Consider the following 26,371-nt stretch of genomic DNA (forward strand, 5'->3'; position numbering starts at 1 on the left):
GGAAAATATCTAGTGTCATTATGACTTTAATTATCTCACTAAATATCAAAGCCATTGTAAGTCTGATAATTGATTGGTGTTTAACATTCAGTGGCAAATATTACATAAATAATGTCAGATAGATCTAACATGTTTGATGTGATATCACGATATGAACCCGGCTTTGTACTAGACTGACACCATCTGAGCCGACTTTGTAACATAATGGTGGATTGAAGATATATTACGGTCACATGCACTTATAGATGTGCTAATATAGAATAAATCTGCCAAAAATGAAAACAACGCATAACTTATAACCCCTTGTTCCCCCTTAATCCGTATTGGCAAGCTTGGTAACAATTTAAGTGCACGCATATTTATGCCGTATTGTTTTAAAAATTCTGAAAACTAGGACTTCCGAAAAACAATTTAAAATTCTACGATAATAATTAATTTTTACTATTGCCTAACAAACTAAAGATCCTAAATTTGAAATATTTTAAAAGAAACGAACTTAAACGATTTAGATTTAATCGACATAACAAACACAAATATGTGCACGTAATTTTACGCAATCAATTACCTTAGAATGAATATAGCTTATCTGGTATCTTAAATTATTGACTATTAAGGGATGAAGAAACTGGAGCCAGGTTCGTGCATAATGGAAGCTCACTGGCCTAAAACGTTCTCATCAGTATTTAAAGAAATTATTTTATAAATTCAATAGTCATATTTTTAAAAAGTCGATGAACCAAACATAACGATGAATCGGATGTCGTTATTTTTGATAAGTGTTAATGAATCGGTCAACTTACCAACAATAGTCGCAATTATGTAGCCTATAATTTTGCTGAATACTGATTGAATATTTGATTTTATAAAGTACCCATATTGTCTTCAGTCTGTTATGATGTCATAAGAACGACTATTCGGGATGGTTTTATCGAACTGCTCAAATCGTATAAGACGTTCGTTATTCTTCTTATTTTTCACAAGGTATAGTTCCCACTTTAACGACAGTCATTGGTCACTAGAGCATCCTTTGACAATGAAATTACAGGTAAGCGATTTTATGTAACATTATGTAAAAGGGGACCTTTCTAAATACAGATCCTACTATTATATTCTGATTTGATTTTGAATTAAATATTTGATTATAAATAACGAAAAAAAAAAAGCTAAACAATATTGAATTTTATTCGGAAACGTGCCTCTTTAACAAAAAAAGACACACACTAATCATTCCAGTCCTTCTTTTCTCAGTTTAATTCCGGTGTGAAAGCGTTGACCGAAGCGCACTGTTTCATACACACAAAAATGAACATTTATTTCTAATAACTATATTTGTATGCTCAAAATGTACACATACGGTGACCTATAATTGTTAATGTTTGTTTCATTTTTGTCTTTTGTGGATAGTTGTCTCATTGGGAATCATACCACATCTTCTTTTTTTTTTATACCTGTTAAAATACAGTAATGAATGTTGCATCTTGACAGGAAGAAATACTATTGTGGTATGCCGTGTGACTGCTTTCGGCTATTTAAAATAGCGGAATCTTCATTAACGTCAATATAATATAGCTTCTTAGTACTTAAGAGCTGTCAGTTTACCTGCAACAAGACACTCAATGACTAATGTATTTGAATGACAAAACAGATTACAACAAAGGGTAGGGAAGGGATATAGAATTGCCCCTCCGTTCCCCACCCTCTCATCTAATTAGAAAATGCTGCACTTTGAATGAAAAAAAAATACATTTTGGTAATGCCTTGCGATTGTCGTCAATTTTGAATGAAAATACTTAGAGGTACATACTTTACTATTAAAGATGACACTAATTTTTGAAGAGATTTAGGAACAAATGAATACAATTATAATAACAATTTGCAATTTTGCAACGCTAAGACATGTATAACAATTTGCAATTTTGCAACGCTAATACATGTATAACAATTTGCAATTATGAAACGCTAAGACATGTATAACAATTTGCAATTTTGAAACGATAAGACATGTATAACAATTTGCAATTTTGCAACGCTAAGACATGTATAACAATTTGCAATTTTGCAACGCTAAAACATGTATAAAAATTTGCAATTTTGCAACGCTAAGACATGCATAACAATTTGCAATTTTGCAACGATAAGACATGTATAACAATTTGCAATTTTGCAACGATAAGACATGTATAACAATTTGCAATTTTGCAACGATAAGACATTTATAACAATTTGCAATTTTGCAACGATTAGACATGTATTTAAAATTCAAAATAGTACAGAAGATCTGTTGCATTATATTACTATCGCTATAAGATAGGATAGGGACATATTTCTTTTAGCACAAAACTAAAACAGCGAAGTCTAAATTATTGTGTTTTATCATTTCAGGGTATTTTAATCGTTATATGTTTCGTGATCACACAGTTATTGACAAATTTTTCATCAGGGAATCCACTGGAGACCTTAGTACGAAGGTAAGGCTTCAAACGTATTCTGCAATTGTCTGCTCTTTAAATTTGATCGGATTGCTGTCTGTTTGAAGAATTCCACGTCACTATATCAAGAATTTCGTGCAAAGGTTTTCAGTCAAAAATCTGAAATTGAATATTCTATTTTTATACGTAGATAATTTCATCACCATTTTTGGGCGGATTTTTTTTTTTTTTATAGAGTCCTTATTAATTTTTTATGCTTTCATTTCTTTGATATGCATTTTATTGTCCATTGGTATCTTTTTTATATCGGTCATATTTTTATAATCTTTATAATTAAGTTATAATCATAGTGTTTAAATTTTGCTCGTGACAGTCTTAGTTTAGAAAAAACTAGAACACACCCGCGAAATCACGGGTATATACAGCTTGTGGACTGTTGTAGGATGATTTTTTTGTAAAAGATAGTATGTATGGGAAATTTCATAAAAGGTATCAACAGCCTTCTCCCTTGTTCAAAAGTCCGATATTTGTTTCCTATCTGTTAAATTCAAATATTTTCGTGTGTCTGGCTTCAGACCACAATTATTCTTCTCCTTTGCCACGATGCTGCTTTTGGTAAAAGTCAAATGCTTTTGGTAAAAGTCAAATAAAATTAACAATTTGCACCGTTTCAAACATGAAATAAATCTAACTGCTTATATATAGACCATTATTAGTCTAATAAAATAAGCTTCTAGGACAATCCGTCAGTGTTTTTAGTTCTTTTGAGAGCCTTATTAAGATGTCAATGGTAGGATATGCATTCTGTTTAAATGCCTAAGGTTAATTTGAGGGGTGGTCGGAGGGTCCTGATCCAGAAATCCCGCGCTTAAAACCATGAAATCCAGAGATGCCGAATTAAAAAAAATGCATATTATCCTGAAATCACGAAATCGAAAAATATATTCCCGGGTCCAGTAAGGATCAATCCCCAAATCCCGAGCTTAAAAACACACGATCACGACGCCCCGAAAAATGCTCGCCTACTTTTAATCTATACCTTACTTTCATTTTTGCCAAATCACTATTTTCCCTTTCAACAATAAATTTGTATGCCCCATTTATGGGCATCATGTTTTCAGGCTAGTCTGTCCGTCCGTCAGGATAAAGTGTTTGGTCGAGGTAGTTTTAGATGAAGTTAAGCATGTTTTACTTATTTTAATATATATGGAAGTGGTATGACCCCTTAAGCAGTAAACATTTCAAAGAAAACAGTAGACATAATCAGGGCCGACATTCTATACTAACATAGAAATTCCCTGACAGAATACAGATAGTCTCTATATATTAAAGTAGTATAATCGTAGTTTACATGTAGATAAACGCAAAAAATAATTATCTTCTCTAAGGAGGTATAATAGTTGTGGTTCTTGCGATCTAAACACCGTGATATGAAACGCGAAAAATAATTGTCCTCTCTAAGAAGGTATAATAGTTGTGATTATTGCGATCTTAACACCATGATATGGAGAACGCTCTGAATGGCTTATTTTTTCTCTCCATTTTTGTTATCCATCATACGATTGGTTGTACTTGTGTCAAATATTTTACTTATTTTAACAACTGATATGACCCCATAAATAGTAAACATTTCAAAGAAAACAGTAAACAGAATACAGAGATAAAATTGAGAATGGAAATGGGGAATGTGTCAAAGAGACAACAACCCGACCAAAATAAAAAAACAACAGCAGAAGGTCACCAACAGGTCTTCAATGTAGCGCGAAATTCCCGCACCCGGAGGCGTCCTTCAGCTGGCCCCTAAACAAATATATACTAGTTCAGTGATAATGAACGCCATACTAATTTCCAAATTGTACACAAGAAACTAATATAAAAATAATACAAGACTAACAAAGGCCAGAGGCTCCTGACTTGGGACAGGCGCAAAAATGCGGCGGGGTTAAACATGTTTGTGAGATCTCAACCCTCCCCCTATACCTCTAACCAATGTAGAAAAATAAACGCATAACAACACGCACATTAAAATTCAGTTCAAGAGAAGTCCGAGTCTGATGTCAGAAGATGTAACCAAAGAAAATAAACAAAATGACAATAATATATACTAGTAAATAACAACAGACTACTAGCAGTTAACTGACATGCCAGCTCCAGACTTCAATTAAACTGACTGAAAGATTATGATTTCATCATATGAACCTCAGGCACAATCCTTCCCGTTAGGGGTTTAGTATCATACCATCATAACATATATGAGAAGAACATAACCCGTGTCATGCCAACAACTGTTTTTAGAATAAATGTCTTTAGTTCCGACGCAAAGACCTTATCAGTGACTCAATATTAACGCCAAAATATGCAATCTTTAATGACTTGACAACAGTATCGTAATTATATCCCTTCTTAATCAGTCTATTTAAAGGTTTTGTAAGTTTCTGAGGTGAATACTGACACCTTTGTGCTTTATAAAGAATATTTCCATAAAAAATTGGATGTGAAATACCTGAACGTATAAAAAGTCTGCATGTTGAGCTATATTTACGAATGATGTCTTTATACCGATGATAAAATTTAGTAAAAGTTTTGACTAGTTTGTGATATCGAAAACCCTGGTGTAATAATTTTTCAGTAATACATAAATTTCTCTCGTTAAAATCTAAAACATTGTTACAAACACGAGCGAATCGTACAAGTTGAGATATATAACCACCGTAAGATGGTGACAAGGGAACGTCACCATCTAAAAACGGATAATTAACGATAGGAAATGAAAAATCATCCCTTTTATCATAAATTTTAGTATTCAGCTTTCCGTTAGTGATATAGATATCAAGATCGAGGAAAGGGCAGTGGTCATTATTAGTATTAGCTTTATTTAAAGTAAGTTCAGCAGGATAAATTTCATTAATATACATACTGAGTCTCTATATATTAAAGTATCATAATTGTAGTTTACATATAGATAAACGCGAAAAATAATTATTGTCCTCTATAAGGAGGTACATGTATAATAGTTGTGTTTCATGCAATCTAAGCCCCATGCTATGGAAAACGCTCTGATTGGCTTATTTATTTTTCATATTTAGTTATCTATCATACTATTGGTTGTATTTGTGCATCTTTCAAACCGGAAATCTAATCTATGACTAAAAGTTAGACCGAAGACGGAATCATATCCGGACTCCTTTTTTGACGTTTTTCTCCCAAAATAACTCAATCTGAATAATCATAAGAATGGATGACAAATGCGACTATGCATGTTACCTATAGGACACAGAAGCATGATGATTGATTTCTTGTGGAAGGAAGAGAAGCGACACCCAAAATGAGGTCTTCTCGTTTAATAGTATAGATGTTTTACAACTAAACGCAGTTATACTTTGCAGATTGTTATTCATTGATCTGTTAAATGGAAACATATTTGCTCCTATACAACATACCCTTTTCCTGTTGAGGTCCAAATGATCTCGTCCGTAATTATAGAACGCGAAACTGTCTTGTTATTTTTTGTATGTACAAATAATGGCCGTTAGTTTTCTCGTTTGAATTGTTTGACATTTTAATTTCGGGGCCTTTAATATCTGACTATGCGGTATGAAATTTTCTCATTGTTGAAGGCCGTACGGTGACTCAGAGTTGTTAATTTCTGTGTCATTTTGGTCTCTTGTGGACAATTGTCTCATTGGCAATCATACCATATCTCCTTTTCTTTTTGTTATGTCTATTCACTTTTATATGATGTGCACTTGCTTTTATATAATATACACACACCTTTACATGTATATGATGTGCCAATATTCTAATACATGCATGATGTGCAAATATTCTAATACATGCATGATGTGCAAATTTCCGGAAATGATGGGTAAATAATATCCTTTAATATGATGTGTAACTCCCGTTGATCTTCATCTTTTGTATGTTTCCCACGGAACGTAAAGCAATCAACATTTAATAAATAGAATTAAGCATACAAATGGGGAATGCGTCAAAGCCTTCATAATTTGTGTTCGGATGACTTATACTTACCAGATAAACATGTATTGAGAAGGTATAACTTAAATTTACAATTTTTTAACGTTTTAAAAAATCCAGATATTAATGGCAAGATTGTTATGAGGATATAAATAATAGTATTAGAATTTTAGAATGATATTTTCTATTATTGAAAAGTGTTTGTCGTGCTTATGGTTTCAGGTATCAACGATTGTGGATAATATCTATGATAAATATTACCTAAATTGTATCCTTATAGTATATTCATGGAGTAGATTTCCTTACTAGTTAATTAAAAGTTAAATTAAATGAAAGGCCCCTTTATAGTAAAGCTGTTTAGTTCAGATTTTCAGATGCAATGTGGATACTTATTTTAACAATGTGTAAAGTATGTGGTTTTAATACTAGTAGATTAAGGAACGAGATCTACAGAATATACAGAAGTACCAAACTGTCGTAATTTATTACAAAAACAAATTATTTTTGGCGGATAACGGTAATTCTGTTGTTGTTGTTGGTTTCTACATTTGACATACTTCGTTGGTTTTCGTTTTTCGAGGCTGAAGCTTGAATCGCTGGAATTGTTTTAAATTTACTGCTGTCTGTACGGTTTATTTTTTACTGATGTTGCAAATTGTACAATGACATATAGATGCGTACGTCCACCCACATTGGACTGTGGAGCGTATGGTGATTCAGAACTTATAAATGCTTATAATACCACAAATTGGATTTTGGTGTTTTTTGCAACATTGACGGAAAACTTGAAGTTATATGTTTTCTTGAGGGTTAAAGTTACCTATTATATTAGCAGACCAAATTTTCATTTAAAGTACATGGACTTTGTAAGAACAAGTTCCTCATTCCTCGAACAAAGTCTATCTTGTTAGTGGCCTTTCTGTTTGTAGCTGTTCTTTCGTGGTTAATATAAATTGTTTTCGTAAGGAAGTCAGGTGTTAATAGTGGGTGCGATGTATTATGTTCTGTCCAAAATTTGTCTGTATCAGTTTTGACAAAAATACATGTATTAATATTATAGTTTTAATTAAGGTAATACGTCCATAATTACATCGGCAAAGTAACGACAAATACATATACTAGTTGAATCATCTGACAATTTTTTGAAATTGATAATAACGGTAAAAAATTTAACAGACAGTGTGGATCGGTGGGTATATTTCTGATACTTAAAAAGTTTACTTGCTGTTGAAATTAAAAGTTTGGTATTTTTTTGTGGTTGATTTAATGTATTATTTATAACATATAATGTGTTTACAAATACTTATTATTGCAGAAATAAACCAAGTAGTCATTCGCTTGAGGAATTTGAGAAGACATGTGAAATGTGTGGACAGCTGTATGGGTATGACACAACCTACGACTGCATGACAGATCCTTCCAATAAAGTGTTCCGTCTATGCTTGAGAGCAGTAGGGAGAAAATAACTCATTTCCGAACAACATCCGAAACAACAAATTTCAATATGAGACAATAAAAATGTAAAAGTTAAAAGCTAAAACTGACAAGTATGTGTCCATCTACTAGTGCATAAGAAGTAAATAGATATATTTTTCTAATTCTGTCCATGAAGGATCTATTTTTAAGACGTCATGTATATTTGCACAATACTTCTTAATACTAAAGTATACGATGTAACAAAGATCACCAAAGGTGGTGTTACTAAAATTTCACAAAATAAAAATAAAAACTGATGTAGTCCATTTTTCTTTTTATTCTGCAGCAAACAAAACTTTTTATTTTGGTTTTGGAATAAACGCTATTGTAAATGTAATCTACATATTATGTGAATTGCACAGGTCTTTCATTTTAAGAATTTCAGAAAAATCTAAATAAAATACCAATTGAGCTCCTGGTGTTTTTTCTGTGTCGTTTTGATGCTGTCACTAACTTATAACACTGACCTCATTTTATTCAATAGAAGTCGTTTATTTTAGTCTTATTTCATTAGTTATTATTGGCTTTGAACTAGCTGTCAGTACATGTAACTGCAAATACGGTCAGATCTATATTTGTAGTGTCGTTCTCCTATGTGGACGAATAAGTTCCCGTCCACGTCAACTATGTGTGTTTTTTTTTTTTATTGATGTACATGTATTTGAATTTCTATTTGTATCGAGCTGACGAGTTGAGCCTTATGCTGTGCTGTTAGTGTTACACCCTTTTCCCTGTTTAGGGCCGGGGTTTTGAGGGGAGGGGTGCTCTATCAAACTAGTTCAACACTGCCACATTCGGAATTGTGCCAGTCCCCAATCTAAGACTATAACTCAGTGGTTGTCATTTATTGTTGTGTAACATTTTGTTTTTTGTTCTTTATTTCGTACCTAAATTAGACTTTTAGTTTACTTGTTTGAATTGTTTTACATTTGATATCTTGGCACTGACTATGTGGTATGGGTTTTTCTAATTGTTGAAGACCGTACAGTTCTCTATAATTGTTATTTGCAGTGTCATTTGGTCTCTTAGGAAGAGGTGAATCATTGAAAATCGTACGACATCTTCTAGAAAAATAAATTCTGACGGCTTTACCTCTTTTTTCTTATTTGTTATTCAAAAGTAATATTTATAAAATTGAGAATGGAAATGGGGAATGTGTCAAAGAGACAACAACCCGACCAAATAAAAAAACAACAGCAGAAGGTCACCAACAGGTCTTCAATGTAGCGAGAAATTTCCGCTATCTTTGTTTTCCATATATCCCGTATTTATATTTTTATGTATTTCCAAACAAGTTTTGTTTACTAATAAACTTCATGATCCTTTACCGTTTTTTGCGAAGTGTATAAATAGAAAGTATTACTTTCATCTTTCTACATAGACATGTCACATTGGTTGATAAATTATTATTTAAAGGTCCAGTGGAAAATATTTCATGCATCCCATATTTGTTTGAAATTCCTATATCATAAAACTGATTCTGAATCAGGTCGATTGGAATAAGGCTTTATACATGTACTTTCGAATGTCATTTGCTTAAAGGGCATGTAAGTTATGAACCCTGACCTGCAACGTGGTAAGTACAGACTCCTCAAATATATGTTGCAATAAAATGGAAAATGGAAATGGGGAATGTGTCAAAGAGACAACAACCCGACCAAATAAAAAAACACAACAGCAGAAGGTCACCAACAGGTCTTCAATGTAGCGAGAAATTCCCGCATCCGGAGGCGTCCTTCAGCTGGCCTATAAACAAATATTTAACTAGTTCAGTGATAATGAACGCCATACTAATTTCCAAATTGTACACAAGAAACTAAAATTAAAATAATACAAGACTAACAAAGGCCAGAGGCTCCTGACTTGGGACAGGCGCAAACATGCGGCGGGGTTAAACATGTTTGTTAGATCTCAACCCTCCCCCTATACCTCTAACCAATGTAGAAAAGTAAACGCATAACAATACGCACATTAAAATTCAGTTCAAGAGAAGTCCGAGTCTGATGTCAGAAGATGTAACCAAAGAAAATAAACAAAATGACAATAATACATAATTAACGTCCCTATTTGGAACAAACTTGACTTCGTTTTGATATACAAGATATAGTTTGGTTACCTCCGTAAAATATTCAGTATGCCTTTGTGGAGTATACAAGTACTGTGAAGAATTTAAATAACGGCCGGGTACCAGGCTAGTTTGAATACATCGCGGACAGCCAAAGTAAAGCATTGGTTTCTATACTTCCGATTAGTATAAGTTATAGTGACCAACTTCTACACTTACTTCGGCCAAACCTTTGGTCAAGTTTTGTTTTTAGTAAAAAATATATCTGTTAAAACTGTTAACCTTCAATAAGTAGCAGCACTTAAACCGTAGTCTGTTATTTAAGAATTGAATGCTTCTTTTTGCAACTTCCTTTGGGTGTAAAATCCTTGACCGAAATACATTTTGTATTAAGCGCAGAAGCGTTTCATTCTAAAAATGTGCACACGGTCAACGTTTTTACAACCCTATGAAGTTACAAAAAGAGGCATTCAATTGAAGAGGTTTAATTGAATTATTCTCATTAATATTTGGTCAATTCTTCTGGCTTAATATTCGACGACTTTCTGACTAATAATTCGTCAATCACTTGCTTGTTAAAAGTATATATGTGCAAAAGTTGCCGACAATATAAAAGAGAAGATGTGGTATGATTGCCAATGATACAACTCTTCACAAGAGACCAAATGACACATACATTAACAACTTCTCTATTGTGCTATGCATGTGCCATGAACAGTAGGTTCAAACGACCTAATTTTGTTTGTCATATTAACCTTAATTAGAAACCAGTCGTCCATTTTTCTAGGCTTTCAATATGATATCAATTAACAATAATAATCTTTCAAATTATGTTACAAAATCTACAATACAACTAACTACGACAATTAGATGTAATAGAACTATTTTCAAATATCCCGAGTTTTGTAAAATTCATTAGTATTCGAGGTTAGTATTATCATTTTTATGTATGTACTCTATTTGTAAGGATTTGAAGCAATACAGTGACTGCTTTGTATATAGAAGATAAATTTAACGGCACTAAAGGTGTTGAAAATAAAAAATACAATTACAAAAAAATAATAGATAAACGCACACTTTAAAAAATGTTAATACGAAACGAGCAAAAAATCAAAACGTTGACTGCAGAACAAAATCACAAATCTTCTAAAACAATAATCATTGTAAACTTTGGTGAACAAATATTAAAAAAAAACGTATCACGGTGGGTATGGTTGTCCTGCGAGAGAACGTACTGTGCTGGTGATTTGGTCCTGACGGGTGCTGGTGGGTCCTGATTCTGTGCTGGTGGGTTTGTTTACATTGTATCAGAACGGCAATAAAACGACTGTTTTGTTGCTTAATTTTTCTCTGATGTGTCATAAGTACCATGCAAAGTATATTACAACAATATTATATTGCAAAAGTCGTGCAAGTTCGTTAAACGGAATTGTCCTGACGCTGTGCTGGTGATCAGAAAAACGGTCCTGGTTCTGTGCTCCTATGTCCTGGTTCTGTGCTTTTATATTTTAGTTAAAAGTGGCATATATTCAAGATCATTGATGCTGTACTGTTATTGACTTATTAGCTGTTGTCTGCTTTCTTGAAATTGACATTGTTGTGATCTGTTTACTGTTATTATGAGAGAAAAAATACACCTATTTTTAATTTTTTTTTTAAACTAACTGTAATCTTATTTATTGGCCTGTTAATGGAACCCTTCTTGTCCCCTTTTAAGATAAGAAAATATGTTTATAATGATTTTCGGGATTACGATCATTTGGCAAGATCACCAAAATACGTTGTAATTTATACAATACTTATATAAAGTAGATGATGTGGTATGTTTGTTGTCAATGGACAAATTTCAATAAGAAACCAAAGGAAGTATGTGTTAACAACCATACGTCATCGTACGACCTTCAACAATAACCCATAAAATAAAAATGTATAAGGTTTTGCATAAAAATGGAGAGCAAAAATATAGAACAAAGGACTTTCTGAGCGTTTGAATCATGTCTTTAGCAGCTTAAAACACGTTTGTTTGTGAACAATTGAGTGCTGACTATAAGAATGACAATAGTATTGCGGGTTTGTTTGTTTGGTGGTTTTTTGGAGGGGGTAGGGATGGGGAAAAGTTAGAGCGAGGTTACAGTGAAAGCTCGGAACAGTTTCCCGTAAGATTTAAAAGTTGTATTGTATAAGAAAAATGTATCTTATAGCTATTTTAGAATCACTTGCTGAAAGATTTTTCCAACACATTTTTTTTGTCTAAACGGTTATCAGGTATATTTTTTTTCGAAAGTTCGATAGAACACTAAAAAAAAATCCGTATTTTATGAAAGGGCAGGCTAGAATATGTCAGAGAATGAAGACGGGATAACTTAGAGAACACTAATAAAATTAATATTTCTTAGCTTTTTTCATTTCAAAATAAATATTTTGACAAAGAATTACGGGGGAGGAAGTGAACATTGTGTCCTTCTTTTGTATATATAAATATTTTTCATGAATAAAAATAAAATGTGCCTTGATTATAATTGAAAATGAGTCAATGGAAAAAATACCCAACTAAAATACACTTTTATTTTAATATTGGTAATATCCCTAAGCTTTTAAGTTTTGTGTGTCAAACACACCATCTCTGTAGTAATGACTCCTTACTAAGATATTTCACTTCATTCATTTTTTCTGCATTTTTTAGATTGTGAATTCATTGAATTATTATATTAAAATGTAGCCTTAACTTATATTAAAAAAAAACTGAATCTAAAGCCAGATATATCAAACATTTTTGTTTCCATCTATTCGTTTTCAGGACTTAAACAATCAACAATAAAACGCCTGGAAAGTGAAAAGAGTACTCGGCTGTCTGTAATCGACCATTTTTAGACACCTCAGCCTCTTAAAAAACAAGCCGGGGTGGGGGTTCAAAGATGCAATCTAAGTACTTATATCAATATTTTATCTTTTCGTGTACGGTTTATGACCCCCTCCTGTGGCCTGTCAATTCCGAAATGTGCAAACTGCAATAGTATCAAAACAGCACAGACAATGAATAATAGAGATATAATTTTGTACATATATCAAGGGGAAACTTCTTGCAAAGCATTATTATTTATAGTTCATTATTGTATTAAGTAGTGAAAATAAAATCACTATTCTTGTAGAAAATTCACAGACCTTTGTACAGAGATTTTTGTAATGTTTAGCATGGGATCAACACAATGGTTCATTTCCGAGTAAAAAAAATCAAAATGTCTATCTACCTTGCACATTTCAGAAAATTCAGATCAGATAACGAAACTGGTTCCAGTAACATTTATAAGCAATTTAAGATTGTGACCCTCACAGTTTTCATTCACCACAAATATTCGCGTTACAACGAATCATTTTAAATACAAAAATACGTGTTGCATGCAGCCTTTTGTTTATCTATTAATATATGTATACGGATAAAGTTATGAAAGGCAGCAGGGTCATCAGTGTGAGGAGTCCATGTCATCTGAAATAAATGCTAAGCATAGATCTAGAAAGCGACATATAATCATGACATTAAAAAAGTCTCTTCTTTTCGACTTTTTTCGAATAAATTGACACATAAAATGAATTATATAGTATTGTGGAATTTTTAACTTATTTTAGATACTATATATTGTTATCTGATATTGGAAGAAAGATGTTGCCCTTTTATGTTATTATGTAATACAAGTTCAGATCATTTGAAAACACATATTAAACAGCCAAATGGATGCACAAGAGCTAAAATAGGAGTCATAGATCCTGTTGGCAACAATTATCTGGCTAATTTTATTGATTTGTAACATTTGTTTCAAATATGACCAACTTCTTATCCAAAATCACCAGCACCGTATCAGGACCCACCAGCACAATGACAGGACCCACCAGCACAGTATCAGGACATGAATAAATTGAGAAAATGCTAAATTTTATTAAATTGCAATGTTTTTTCACAAAATTGTTTTGTCGAGTGGATTGCGGCATAGAAAGCGGACTCTATGAGCATTTTTGTTTTATTTTTTCAGTTCGAGATTTTCTGAAACAGTTTAGAGGGTCATTTTTTTAATGGTTTATATATGAACCAATAAGAAACGAAATTGAAAAATCTCAACTATTTTCTTCCATTTTTTATGAGTGAAAACGTCAAAAATCATAATTTTCGTCTTTGTTTACATTTTTTCATTGATCACCAGCACCCGTCAGGACCGAATCACCAGCACAGTACGTTCTCTCGCAGGACAACCATACCCACCGTGCGTATGTCAAATTGACACTTTTTACTATCTATTATTTTAGAATACGAATACACTTCAGTTTGGGCATAATATAAAGGCAATAAATTTAACAAATATGAGGAATAAAATTCAGCCTTGTGAAATTCATAAGTAATAAAGATAGCCTTTTATTGTTTATGTTACAATATGAATAAACAGTTTATATTCGCTGTGAGGCTTACAATGTACATATTTGTTACGTATCTTTTTATTGTTTGTTTTTAATACATAATGCATATCAATGAAGTGTTTGATTTCTGTTTGTTTTCATAAGTGAAAGAATTGAAAGTTGATAAGAATTAAAATATAACTTTTTTTTTGAATTTTTAAAAGTTGACCCGCTAAATAATCAGGCTAGTTTCTCCAGTGTCGGATGCAGGGGAGGGGTGTTCCTGGGATTGGATCACCCTTTTTTAGAACGACCAATGCATTTGAATGGTGGATTATTGTTTAAAACTTTCCCTTTTTCTCCTGGGTTGGGAAGTCCAATTCAAAATAGCTGGATCCGCCACTGTTTCATTGTTTCTTTATCGAGAAGAAGTTGCAGAATATAAGTATACTCAGTTTTTAAAATTAATATAGACATTAAACAAATAATCAACAGGTGCCACATGTGAATCTGCAGGCATGCTGTAACTTCACAGAACACATGTAATTGTCCCCTCCCCCTCCCGTATTTATTGGTGTTTTGTGTTTTTCGGTCTCGGTCGCTTTTTCACATTTGTTTCTATTATTCAAATTTATATTCATAGTTCCGTTTCCTGGATTATTAGTTACATAGTGTGTCAGTGATCTAATATGATATAAATAGGGTCAGTAAATTCCATATAGGGTGAGATCGAAGCTCGAACCCCACATGGAATTTACTGACCCTGTATATATCATATTAGGTCACTAGCACACTATGTAACGAATTTATCCTACCGACTATCTTTATTTGTTGAATTTAGACTTAAGTTGTCTTATTTGCTATCATAGCACATCTTCTTATTTCTGTATAAAAAGTGTTCACGTGTTTAATTTTAAGAACCTTCTTCAATTGGTCTACACTAAAAAACTAATGTAAACGACAAATATCTATTATCAACAAACTTAAATTGTTTTACATTGTCTTATCGGGGCCTTTTTATAGATGACTACATGCGGTATGGGCTTTGCTCATTGTTGACGGTGACCTATATTTGTTAATGTTTGTGTCATTTTGGTCTTTTGTGGATAGTTGTCTCATTGGCAATCATACCACATCTTCTTTTTATATTGATATTATAATATTCAACAGATCTTTCAATACTTTTTAATAATCAAACAATGCCTAAGTTGTAAATCCACTATTAACCATGTATTGAAATATGCCCCGCCTCCCTACTAACCTAATATTGAATATACACGGTCTCCACAAGGTCGCTATTAACCAATCATATTCCTAGAAATGTATAGGAGGTAAGATAATCGTTTTTATGCTTTCTTGGCAAACATAAAGGAAGCTGGACCATATGCCTGTTTCATAAACATTATGTTGAAGAAATTCAAAATATATGTCCTAAAATTCTTTAAATTTATTTTTCAAACATTATAAAAGGCTTAAATGTTTAATTAATACCTTTATTATATTAGAAATATCTAAACTAATTAAATAATATCTTTACTATATTAATAATATCTTTATCATATTTTAAATAATACAATCAAATGTAAATATATCATAAAATTAGTATTGATTTTCCCTCGCCAATTTATAACTTTTTTTTGGAAATGCAGTGAAAGTAACTGTACAGTTGTAAATGCAGCAATGTAAAAAAATTACATTTTTATTTCTCAATAATTGCTTAAAGGTTATTTTTTACATATCAGATAGCATCAATACTGTCGTACAGCCATAAGGCTTAATATCTTACTGGTGCATTTGAAAGTCCAATATTAAATGTACAATGTAACTCTTTAGATTTAAATTAAGATAGAGAGAACATTTAAACATAACTCGAGTGTGTGCCTGATCGTCAATGTAACAAGGTATATTCAATTTAAAACAAAAATGCCCTTCGGACGAGGCGTACAGACGTGGGTTGGTTTTCTTCAGTGTTATTTTCATTTATTTGACAACATTTTATATTCTCTTTATTAGTATTTAAATATTCTATATTCTTTACTCGGATCATACAGTTAACGTTATAACGGGACTTAGAAATAGGCATGCTATTTTAAGTTATATTTCAAATGAGATACTAGATTTAAAAAGGTAAGTTTAATTACTTATAAATATACAATTTAATAACATTTAACGAATCTTTATCTGCTAAACAGAAAGATATATGCAATCCAAACTATGAGTCGAAAAAAGGAAAAGCGACATTGACAAAGTACATCATGTAAACAATTATTAATTTTATTTATAATTACACAATATGATTCAAACTTCTTGTGCAAATTTTAAAGCTAATAGTATATGTATTTAATATCTAAAAAAATATTTTTCTATAATTTATTGTTTTTCAATAAAACTACAGCTCGAAGATGACTAAATCCCCTTTTTATCATTTTACTAGAACACACCCGTGATATCACGGGTCCGTGACCGAATTAAAGTATTACCCTGTGATTATGACCCGTGTACATATAGCATATTTATCCTGAATACACCGTTTGGTGGTGCGCCCGTTAGATGCGGAACGTACAGATAAGGTAATATGTAACAGGTGAATATACTATTGGTATCGGTATCGGACTCGACCCGGAACTTCTTAATTATTGGCAATATCAATTACGTGGAAAACAAAAGGGTCTGGAGTGGTGTAATTTTGAATCTACACCTTTATACTATATTAGTTATATATAAAGTTGAATTCTGTGAATCGTCTTTTTTACGTGATGACGGCTGAAAAATTGGACCTCGTAATTTTAGTATTATAGATAGATACGGAATGACTTTAAATGTATGATTTTTTTTATGGTTCAAATCATTCTCTCATATGATCGAAGACTCTTATTTTTTTTCCTTCATATTTTTAATCTACCTGTTACAGGGACCAAGTGTGCAAGGTTTAAGAAAATTCGTCATTTGTTAAGACACTCATACCACCCTAAGCAAAATTGACGTACATATGTACTATTTAGCTTTTCTTTGATTCTTTGATAATAGTGGGTTCCTTAACATCCGGAAAGGATTCAAATTATTTTTGCAAGGTTCTTGTCATACTTATAGTGAGTGTAGCACTATTCCAACACGATGTCATTGGATTTTATGTCATAAATTTGACGTAAAACGTATTGATTGGCCCTCAAGTTGACTCGATATAAATTAGCAAAAATGTCTGACCAAGAATAAGCTACTAGTAAGTTATAGGTGCACTTATATGTAGCGTATATTGAAAAAAATAATATTCCTGCGAATTTGGCAGCAATCCTGAATGGAAGCATAAAAACGCATTCAGGTTTGGTCGTTAAGAGGGCATTGGATCCGATGTCACGTGCTGGAATAATATGCGTATGTACCCCTTTTAAGGAATACAAATACTGTTCCCCTGATTCTGTGTCTAAAGACAAGACTGCTATTATATAAATACGATTAAAATTCATTGTAAGCTTTACTCAACTGTTCATGAGTTACAGGTGTGGAAGCTTTTTTTGCGTGAAAAGAGTCGTAGAGATTGGCTTGTTACGCCTTCAGAACAGCAAAAAAAAGGGTTAAAACAAGAAACAAACGATATCGAGAACTTCACACATATATCTTTAAAGCTACATGCAGTCACATCATTTAAATTGACCATTACATGTATATATCTTTTGATTATTTCTCCAAATTTCTCACACATTCTAGCTCACACGTGGCGTCTGACGTACTATAATAAGGTTTTCATTCATTTATTATTTTACAAAGCTAAACTTTATTTAAGTTGTATTTCAAATGAGATGGATTTAAAAAGGTAAGTTTAATTACTTATATATATACAATTTAAGAAATCTTTATCTGCTGAACAGAATGATATATGCAATCCAAACTATGAGTCGAAAAAAAGGAAAAGCGACATTGACAAAGTACATTATGTAAACAATTATAAATTGTATTTATAATTACACAATATGATTCAAACTTCTTGTGCAAATTTTAAAGCTAAAGGTATATGATTATATCTAAAAAAATATTTTTCTATAATTTATTGTTTTTCAATAAAACTACGACTACGAAGATGACTATATTTCCTATTTATCATTTTATACGGAATGACTTCAAATGTATGATTTTTTATGGTTCAAATCATTCTCTCATATGATCGAAGACTCTCATTTTTTTTTCATATTTTTAATCTACCTGTTACAGGGACCAAGTGTGCAAGGTTTAAGAAAATTCGTCATTTGTTAAGACACTCATACCACCCTAAGCAAAATTGACGTACATATGTACTATGAAGCTTATCTTTGATTCTTATAATCGTGGTTTCCTTTACATCCGGAAAGGATTCAAATTGTTTTTTGCAAGGTTCTTGTCATACTTATTGTGAATTTAGCACTATTCCAACACGATGTCATTGGATTTTATGTCATCAATTTGACGTAAAACGTATTTATTGGCCATCAAGTTGAATATAAATTGGCAAAAATGTCTGACCAAGAATAAAGTACTAGTAAGTTATAGGTGCACTTATATGTAGCGTATGTTGAATAATTTTCCTGCAAATTTGGCAGCAATTCTGTATGGAAGCATAAAACGCATGCCAGTTTGGTCATTAAGAGGGCATTGGATCCGATGTCGCGTACTGGTATAATATGCGTATGTACCCCTTTTAAGGAATACACATACTGTTCCCCTTATCCTGTGTCTAAAAGCCAGACTGCTATTATATAAATACGATTAAAATTCATTGTAAGCTTTACTCAACTGTTCATGAGTTACAGATGCGGAAGCTTTTTTGCGTGAAAAGAATAGTAGAGACTGGCTTGTTACGCCTTCAGAACAGCAAAATAGAGGGTTAAAAAAAGCAAAAAAAAGATATCGAGAACTTCACACATATATCTTTAAAACTACATGCAATCACATCATTTAAGTTGACCATTAATTTACATGTATATCTTTTGTTTATTTCTCCAAATTTCTCACACATTCTAGCCCACACATGGCGTCTAACGTACCATTATAAGGTTTTCATACATTTATTATTTAACAAAGCTTATCACGAATAACGACTTAACCATCATATTCAATTATAACTAAATTTTAAAGGTTCATTGATAACTTTCTCGTGTGAAAGTCAATTAGGTCAAAGCACCTTCTTTTAAAATATGTGATGTGTCCAATTGGTTGTGCGATATACACGTATAAAATCACATAGCCAAGTCTGTAATGGTGTGGACTTTAAATCCGATCGCGATGTCTCTTGTCGGTGGATAGTTACGAACCCTTTCAACGACGTTTATTCTTTGAGAGGTCCGTAGGTGACCTGTTTTCTCTGAATGCCAAATTAATTTGTTCTCGTCCTAAACATATAAACGTAGTACTACATGTACATGATATATTTAATCAATGGACGTTATGCAACCATCCAACACTCAATAATCAATAAAATGTTATTTAAATGAGAAATTTCAAACAAGATAACTCTTCACTCGGTTTATATTATATTGCGTAATTTGATTTGCATGTACTGTTTTTCAGAGAAAGTGTTCGAAGTACCATGTGAACACAATGACAACAACCAGCAGACGATCTGTCGGATTCTGCGAAGAACCGGAAATCATTAACAGCGCAGAATCGTCATTTGATTTCGATAATTATCATATCTATGAAAATATTACGACAATTAATGTAAATGGAGATATCAAAAATGAAAAAGAGAAACAAAGCTCTACTGGAAATGAACAAGGAGACAAAATTGATACTGCTGATAGTCATTTTCAGCTAAAGCAAAATAAAAATGCAAAAGCTCATTTAAACATAACACAAACTACTGCAGAAGTGCACTCGCCAGTTACTTACATTACAGAAAAGGGAATAAAACCATGCTTACGAAAAGATGGGAAAATGCATGACGTACCAAATGATAAAAATCATAATTTGAAAGTTGTGGTTAAAACAAAGACTGACCTTAAAGAAAATATTTACGGAAAAATACCAAAATCATTTATAAAACTCGATCATCCATGTTATGCTTGTTTGACGAATACATCAGATAACAACCGGATGTATGAAAGTGTTGATGATACTTCTACCTCTGAAGATTCGTATCAAAGTTTGATTAAATCGTCAACGGAATCACAAGAAACTGTATCCGAACCGTCTATTACCGAGACTAGTGTGGGTAAGGTTCTCAATGATACCACAAAAACTAACACGACAGAAGAAAACAAAAACGTACCTATAAACGATAAACTAAAGCCTTGTGATACTAAACCTAATATACATTTGCATTCCGAAATAAACATTAGTAACGATGAACTACCAAAATACAAATACGATTCTTCGTTATCATATTCGTCATTTCCTGGACATAGCAATTTCATTTTTGTAAAGGCAAACGATTGGCTCAAAGAAGGCTGCAAGTATGATCAAGACGGATTTGCAGTGCAGTCAAACTACGGTCATTTTGATATGAAATCAAAAGGTACAAGTGCTCCTTGGCTATCGCAATTTCGGCGAACAGTTCAGCATGTTTATATTTCTCCGCATGGAAAAGTAGTAGAGAATATTTCCGTACAAGACCATGATGGAAAAGCGTTTATTACTTCTTATCATACAAACAAAGAACTTAAGAACGTCAAAGAAAAGGTAATCAGTTAGAGGTTTTGACTTTAAAAATAACTAGATTTTGGTAATTTGAGACTAAAACATAAATATATGGCTTATGTGCACACAATACGTTTATCATGACCCACCTCGAGTACATGTGGTATAAAAAGTCTGAAAAAAGCCGGAAGATATCAAAAATCACTGTCATATGTATAAGTCGAAAAATCTAGTTTGACCATGTTTTGTAAAAAAACAAAAAATGAACAAAAGACAAAAATTCGAACATAAGTCGACAAAAAATTAGAAAGCTACAGATAGAAACACAAACCTTACTAAAACAGAGTTGGTGAAGGGGAAAAGGGGGGGGGGGGGGGCGTTGCTCCCAGGGTTCTTAAGTCAGGCTTGTATAATCCACATGCGGTATCCGTTGTTTTGCAAAGATTAAAATATTGAACGGTTATGAGCGTAAAATTAAATAGACAAAAACTTAACCGTAAAACTCGTCTTAACATCAATTTTACTGGTTTCCGATTTTAATTTTGTTCTAAATGCTCTTAAACATAGTGGTTTAAATGTCACAACTGATTTTGCTCAGTCTAAGTTTTGTTCAAGATGAAACATTGATAGAACTTTCACGCCCAAGGCAAAGATTTTGGTCGTTTATAGCTAAATAGTTATGTTTAACGTTGAATCAACGTTCGGTTGCTATCTCATTTATCCCCGCGTCACACTGTCCCGATTTTTACGCCGATGGTAACACGATTATGGAAATTTTCAAAATTGAGAGTGATCGTATCCAGATCGGGCTATTCGTAGTGCCATGTTTAACCATCGAAGAACCATCGGCCACTTTTTCTAAACTTCGGGGACAACTTCGGGAAGGGTTCTAAATTTTTCAAACCTGTTAAAAAATCCCCGAAGGTGCGTCCGATGTTGAGGGTTCGTATTGAGTTCGTATCACCATCCTCACCATCGTAATGTCACCGGAAATGCATCTTTGAACATCGTATTGCATTCGTGTTTCCATCGGGCAGTTTTGACATTACTATGTCGACACGAATGAATCACGAAGCTACCCGAAGGTCTTACGGTGGCAACACGACTTCGTGAAGACCTCGTAATCACGTCGTGTTGCCATCGAATAAAAGTACGAAGGCGACAAGATGGAACTACGACGGCAATAAATCCAGCAAAATGTAAGTTAATTTTCGCGCTAAGGCCACACCAATTTGATCCCTTGTTCGACGGACCCGCCCGCACCTATTAAATTCAAAACAGAATTTTTTTTATTTTTTTTATATTCCCGCTTCCCGCATCCGGAATTGTAATCATGTCCATTTCCCGCACCGTTTTTTTTTTGTAAATATTATAAAAAGATATCAACATTTATAAAATCACAGTCTAACCTGTATATAACGATTTTAAACATAAAAGCACCCCACCACACTGTGTAAATATCTGTGAGAATATTTGTTTCAGCATGACACCTGGAGTGGATAAAAAGTTATATAACAGCGGGTATTTCCGTGAAGAACAAAAAATTGGTTACTTTCCCCCTTACTTATATTCCCTATCAAAAAATGTTCGTTGTTAGAATAAAGTACAAAGAACTTCTAAAGGATTTGCCTTCAATTGCAATTATATTGTATGCTGGCGAAACAAAACTATCCATAGCCGCTGCATGTTTATGCACCTGTCCTGATTGATTCAGGAGCATGTCGTACGACAGTTATAGTTTGTTGATGTTTTTCATTGGTATTTTCCCGTTTGGATATATAGATCGTTGGTTTTCCTGTTAGAATTGTGTACGCTAATAATTTTTGGGGTCCTTTATAGCTTGCTGTTTGGTCTATATCAAAGCCCTGTGTGAAAGGCCGTACTTTGACCTGTGTTTGTTATCATCAGGTTGAGAACAATCCTCCCTCAGACAAGGGATCATTTTACTGATGTAGAAAAGAAAATAGAAATACCAAGGTTTGTATAGTTCTTCTATACAAAACCTTTGAACACTTAGAATTTTGTACTCAAAAAGAGGAGAGTTACATCATATTTTAAACAATTTTTTCTAAAAGAGGGGTCCACTTATTTTGAATAATATTAAACTGTTAAAGTAAATGTGTTAACATGGTTAAAGTCCAGGAATATTACTAAATTCTTGACATGTTTTTACCATTTAATACCAGCTAGATATATAGTTCTATGAGAAAATATGAGCCTTTTGTACAAACAAATATATTATAACTTTTATTGATCCCTCATAAAACATGTAAAAGGGATATTTATAACATTAAGGGGTTGCCCCCAAACTGATTATGATTTGGATGGAGAATTGTCTCATTGTCAGTCACACTTACATAGACCAGATTTAATTATTTCTTTGTGAACAGGGAAAAAATACATTTTATGTTTACAAAAAAAAAAATTATAATCGCTCGCCTTTACTTTTCAAGCTTCGCCTAAAAAATTTGCAAATTAAATATTTTTTTATTTAAATTTTCAAATCGCTCGCTATCCCCAAATTTTGGAGTCCAAAAATCCGTAGAACAAGAAATTAAATTGGTGTGGCCTAAAATACATATAAAGTGCCATGCGCGATATGCACTCGTCAGTCTAATACGACAAATAAGAAAGACGTTCACAAAACATGGAGCTCATACATGTATCATATGATTCTATGAGAACAAGAAAAGCGACAGCGTTGTTTCTTTTAATTCAAATAGACCAAGAACAGCAGCTATTACAGGCTCAGGATTTACTTTTACAAGTAAAATATTATTAACGCGCCTCGTACACCTACACTGCAGGTACATGTACACGTATAAAGGGAAACCAACTTTTTCTTCATTATTCTGATTTTTTATGTATCGTCTGAGTTGTTGTTACACGAATGTTTTCTCCATAACCATTTTGTTTTCTATATGTCATATTTTGCCGCATTTGTTGCTTTCCCCACATTCTTCCTTTTGTCTATATTATTATGATATTCGCCTAGAAAGAGCTTTTCCGTCTTATAACTAAACCAGAAATTAAATGTACAATATAATATATATTCAATATTGATCAAACAATTTACAACGCGTGATGCCTTCGGCATATAATTTAAATGCATCGTAAGCTGTACAAGACGTCTTTTGGACATCGTTTGGTCATCGTGCCATCATCGTAATCCATCGTGTAGCCTTCGTGATCCATAGAGTAGGCTTCGGCTGAGATATGAAGCTTAGATACCCGTCTTCGGTTAACCTTTGTATGTCCATCTTTTGCTATCGTATATAATTTCGGCACCATCGAATAGACTTCGTTATTCGTCGTACTTGCTTCGGTCACTTTTTGGTATTTTAACGAAATCGGGACCAACTTCGTACGAACTTACAATTTTCGCATTCGGGTGTCCATAGTATATAAAAATCTGGACAGTGTGATGCGGGCATAATGAACATCTAATTTAACTTACAATATTAGGTTGTTCTCTTATATTTCCAATGACAAATTTCACTGCCTAAGGTGACATGATTTATATGGTATCTTTAACATTGCCCATTAAAGCATGCCACAAAACCAGGTTCAACCCACCATTTTTTTCTTTTTAAAAATGTCCTGTATATAAGTCGGGAATATGGCCATTGCTATATTATACATGTAGTTTGTTTCTGTGTGTTACATTTTAACGTTGTGTTTCTGTTGTGATGTTTGTTTCCTCTTATATGTGAGTGTGAATTCACATTACTATAAGACGTGTCACGGTACGTCTCTATCCCAAATCTATGCGCGTCAAATTCGGTTTACTGTCCAAACGACGTCAACATTTACTTCGTATTGACAAAGGTGTACTACTAATGCGAATTAGATAATGCAAATTAGCCAATTCGAATTCGATTCGAATTAAAAAAGAGGAGTGTGTGAACGCAAATAGCAAATTCGATTCGCATTCGATTCGAATTCGAATTCGAATTAAACGTACATGTGAAAGAGACATTATTCTCATCGAATTTTGTCTAAAAATGCGTAGTTAGTTTCTGTGTGTGTTACATTTAAATGTCGAGTCGTTGTTCCCCTCTTATATATACATGATATATTTAATGCGTTTCTCTCAGTTTTAGTTTGTAACCGGGATTTTTTTTTTTTAATCGATTTATGATTTTCAAACAGAGGTTTATTACTGTTGCCTTTATTTATACAAAGGCGAAAATTGCATACAAACCATAATAAGCAATTTAAAAAAAAATACTGTAACTCGCATGAATTCAATCAACTCATATTCGCTCTTCTGTATACATTAGGGTTTGAGTTAGTAGTTTTTTATTCAACGCCACCAATCAACCCCACTCCCCCATATTTAAGATATTAAGGTATAATTTATTGGGGAAATCTTGATATAACATATTTTTTTAATGTTTTGCTTGACCAGATTGTGGTGTTTTTTTTTTTTTTTTTTTTTATCTTCCACCCATTTTCAAGTTACATGATTGTTTTTTTACAGTCAGCCAGACTTTATACATAAGAACATTCCTTGATATTGATTTTTTTCCTATTTTCTTCTTCCAGTCTGTCGGGAGTGATTCGTACAAGAAAAGAAAATTGTCTAGAAAAAGGACTTGTATGTTTTATATCTCGCTCTTCGCTGGAACCATAGTAGCAGTGGCAATAACTTTATTATTAGCATATACAATATAGATATTAATTAGCTTGTTAATAAAACAACGAATACAAAGTGTGACGTTATTACTCCTATGTGATCAAAATGTTTTGAGATATCCTTTTTTCTTTATATATATTTAAAAACCTTATATAGCTACGTTATGTTTTGTTGGTTATTCTAGATGATGACACATAATATAGTCAATAACTATCAATACATGCATTTTAATTAAACATGGAAGCTATTGTATCCTACACATAAACCAACATTCATCTTGTTCTCATGACCAGACCAGCTGACTATCTTGATCAGATTCACGCACTGTTTGTTTTTCTATGTTTGTACGCCATTTTTCGGAGAAGTTGGAGGTTGGTGGCTGGTGTATTATATTTTGTTGTATACATTTTTTAAGAAGTCGTTATCCTTTTGTTTATTGTTATTATTTTCAATTTTATTTGTCTACTTTTATAAATGTGATATGAACTTAAAATTATAAAATTTAATAACATTTACTTGGGGTTGTTTGGCTGCGTACGGAACGCTTTTTATTTAATTGAAAAGTGTAAGAAACTACGTCGTAGTTATCAAATGAAAAAAATTGTTGTTTTTTGGTGCACTGAACAATATTGTTTAATTCTGTTTTACGGCAACGTAAATATCTTCGTTGACATGAGCAATTGAAATTGATTATTCTTCGTATTTTTATTCGTTTATTTGGTAAAAAAAATAACGGTACTATTTTTTTTTCTGCGCCAGATGTGTGATGATTGAAGGCAAAACAAAAAACCTGTTTTA

General features: G+C 32.6%; 2 protein-coding genes across 2 annotated transcripts; both read left to right on the top strand.

The window, feature by feature from the left end:
* Positions 1–884: 884 nt before the first annotated feature.
* LOC134701635 (uncharacterized) lies at positions 885–8,095 on the top strand. The gene is made up of 3 exons (XM_063562768.1): positions 885–1,045; positions 2,383–2,468; positions 7,720–8,095. Exons 1-3 carry the CDS (start codon positions 920–922, stop codon positions 7,868–7,870), a joined length of 363 nt encoding a protein of 120 aa, XP_063418838.1. The 5' UTR covers positions 885–919; the 3' UTR covers positions 7,871–8,095.
* Positions 8,096–16,214: 8,119 nt separating this feature from the next.
* LOC134701624 (uncharacterized) lies at positions 16,215–25,952 on the top strand. Its single transcript, XM_063562759.1, has 3 exons — positions 16,215–16,455; positions 19,867–20,976; positions 25,483–25,952. The coding sequence occupies exons 2-3, from the start codon at positions 19,897–19,899 to the stop codon at positions 25,609–25,611; spliced, it is 1,209 nt and encodes a 402-aa protein (XP_063418829.1). The 5' UTR covers positions 16,215–16,455; positions 19,867–19,896; the 3' UTR covers positions 25,612–25,952.
* Positions 25,953–26,371: the final 419 nt, after the last annotated feature.

This window comes from Mytilus trossulus, unplaced genomic scaffold (genome assembly GCF_036588685.1).
Source record: "Mytilus trossulus isolate FHL-02 unplaced genomic scaffold, PNRI_Mtr1.1.1.hap1 h1tg000247l__unscaffolded, whole genome shotgun sequence".
NCBI classification, from domain to species: domain Eukaryota; kingdom Metazoa; phylum Mollusca; class Bivalvia; order Mytilida; family Mytilidae; genus Mytilus; species Mytilus trossulus.

Bases quoted from the DNA above. Each gene is read 5' to 3' on its own strand.
- LOC134701635 (XM_063562768.1), top strand. From the start codon at position 920: ATGGTTTTATCGAACTGCTCAAATCGTATAAGACGTTCGTTATTCTTC. The intron at 1,046-2,382 runs GTAAGCGATTTT...TTATCATTTCAG, and splicing joins CTTTGACAATGAAATTACAG to GGTATTTTAATCGTTATATG. The intron at 2,469-7,719 runs GTAAGGCTTCAA...TTATTATTGCAG, and splicing joins CTGGAGACCTTAGTACGAAG to AAATAAACCAAGTAGTCATT.
- LOC134701624 (XM_063562759.1), top strand. From the start codon at position 19,897: ATGACAACAACCAGCAGACGATCTGTCGGATTCTGCGAAGAACCGGAA. The intron at 20,977-25,482 runs GTAATCAGTTAG...TTCTTCTTCCAG, and splicing joins TTAAGAACGTCAAAGAAAAG to TCTGTCGGGAGTGATTCGTA.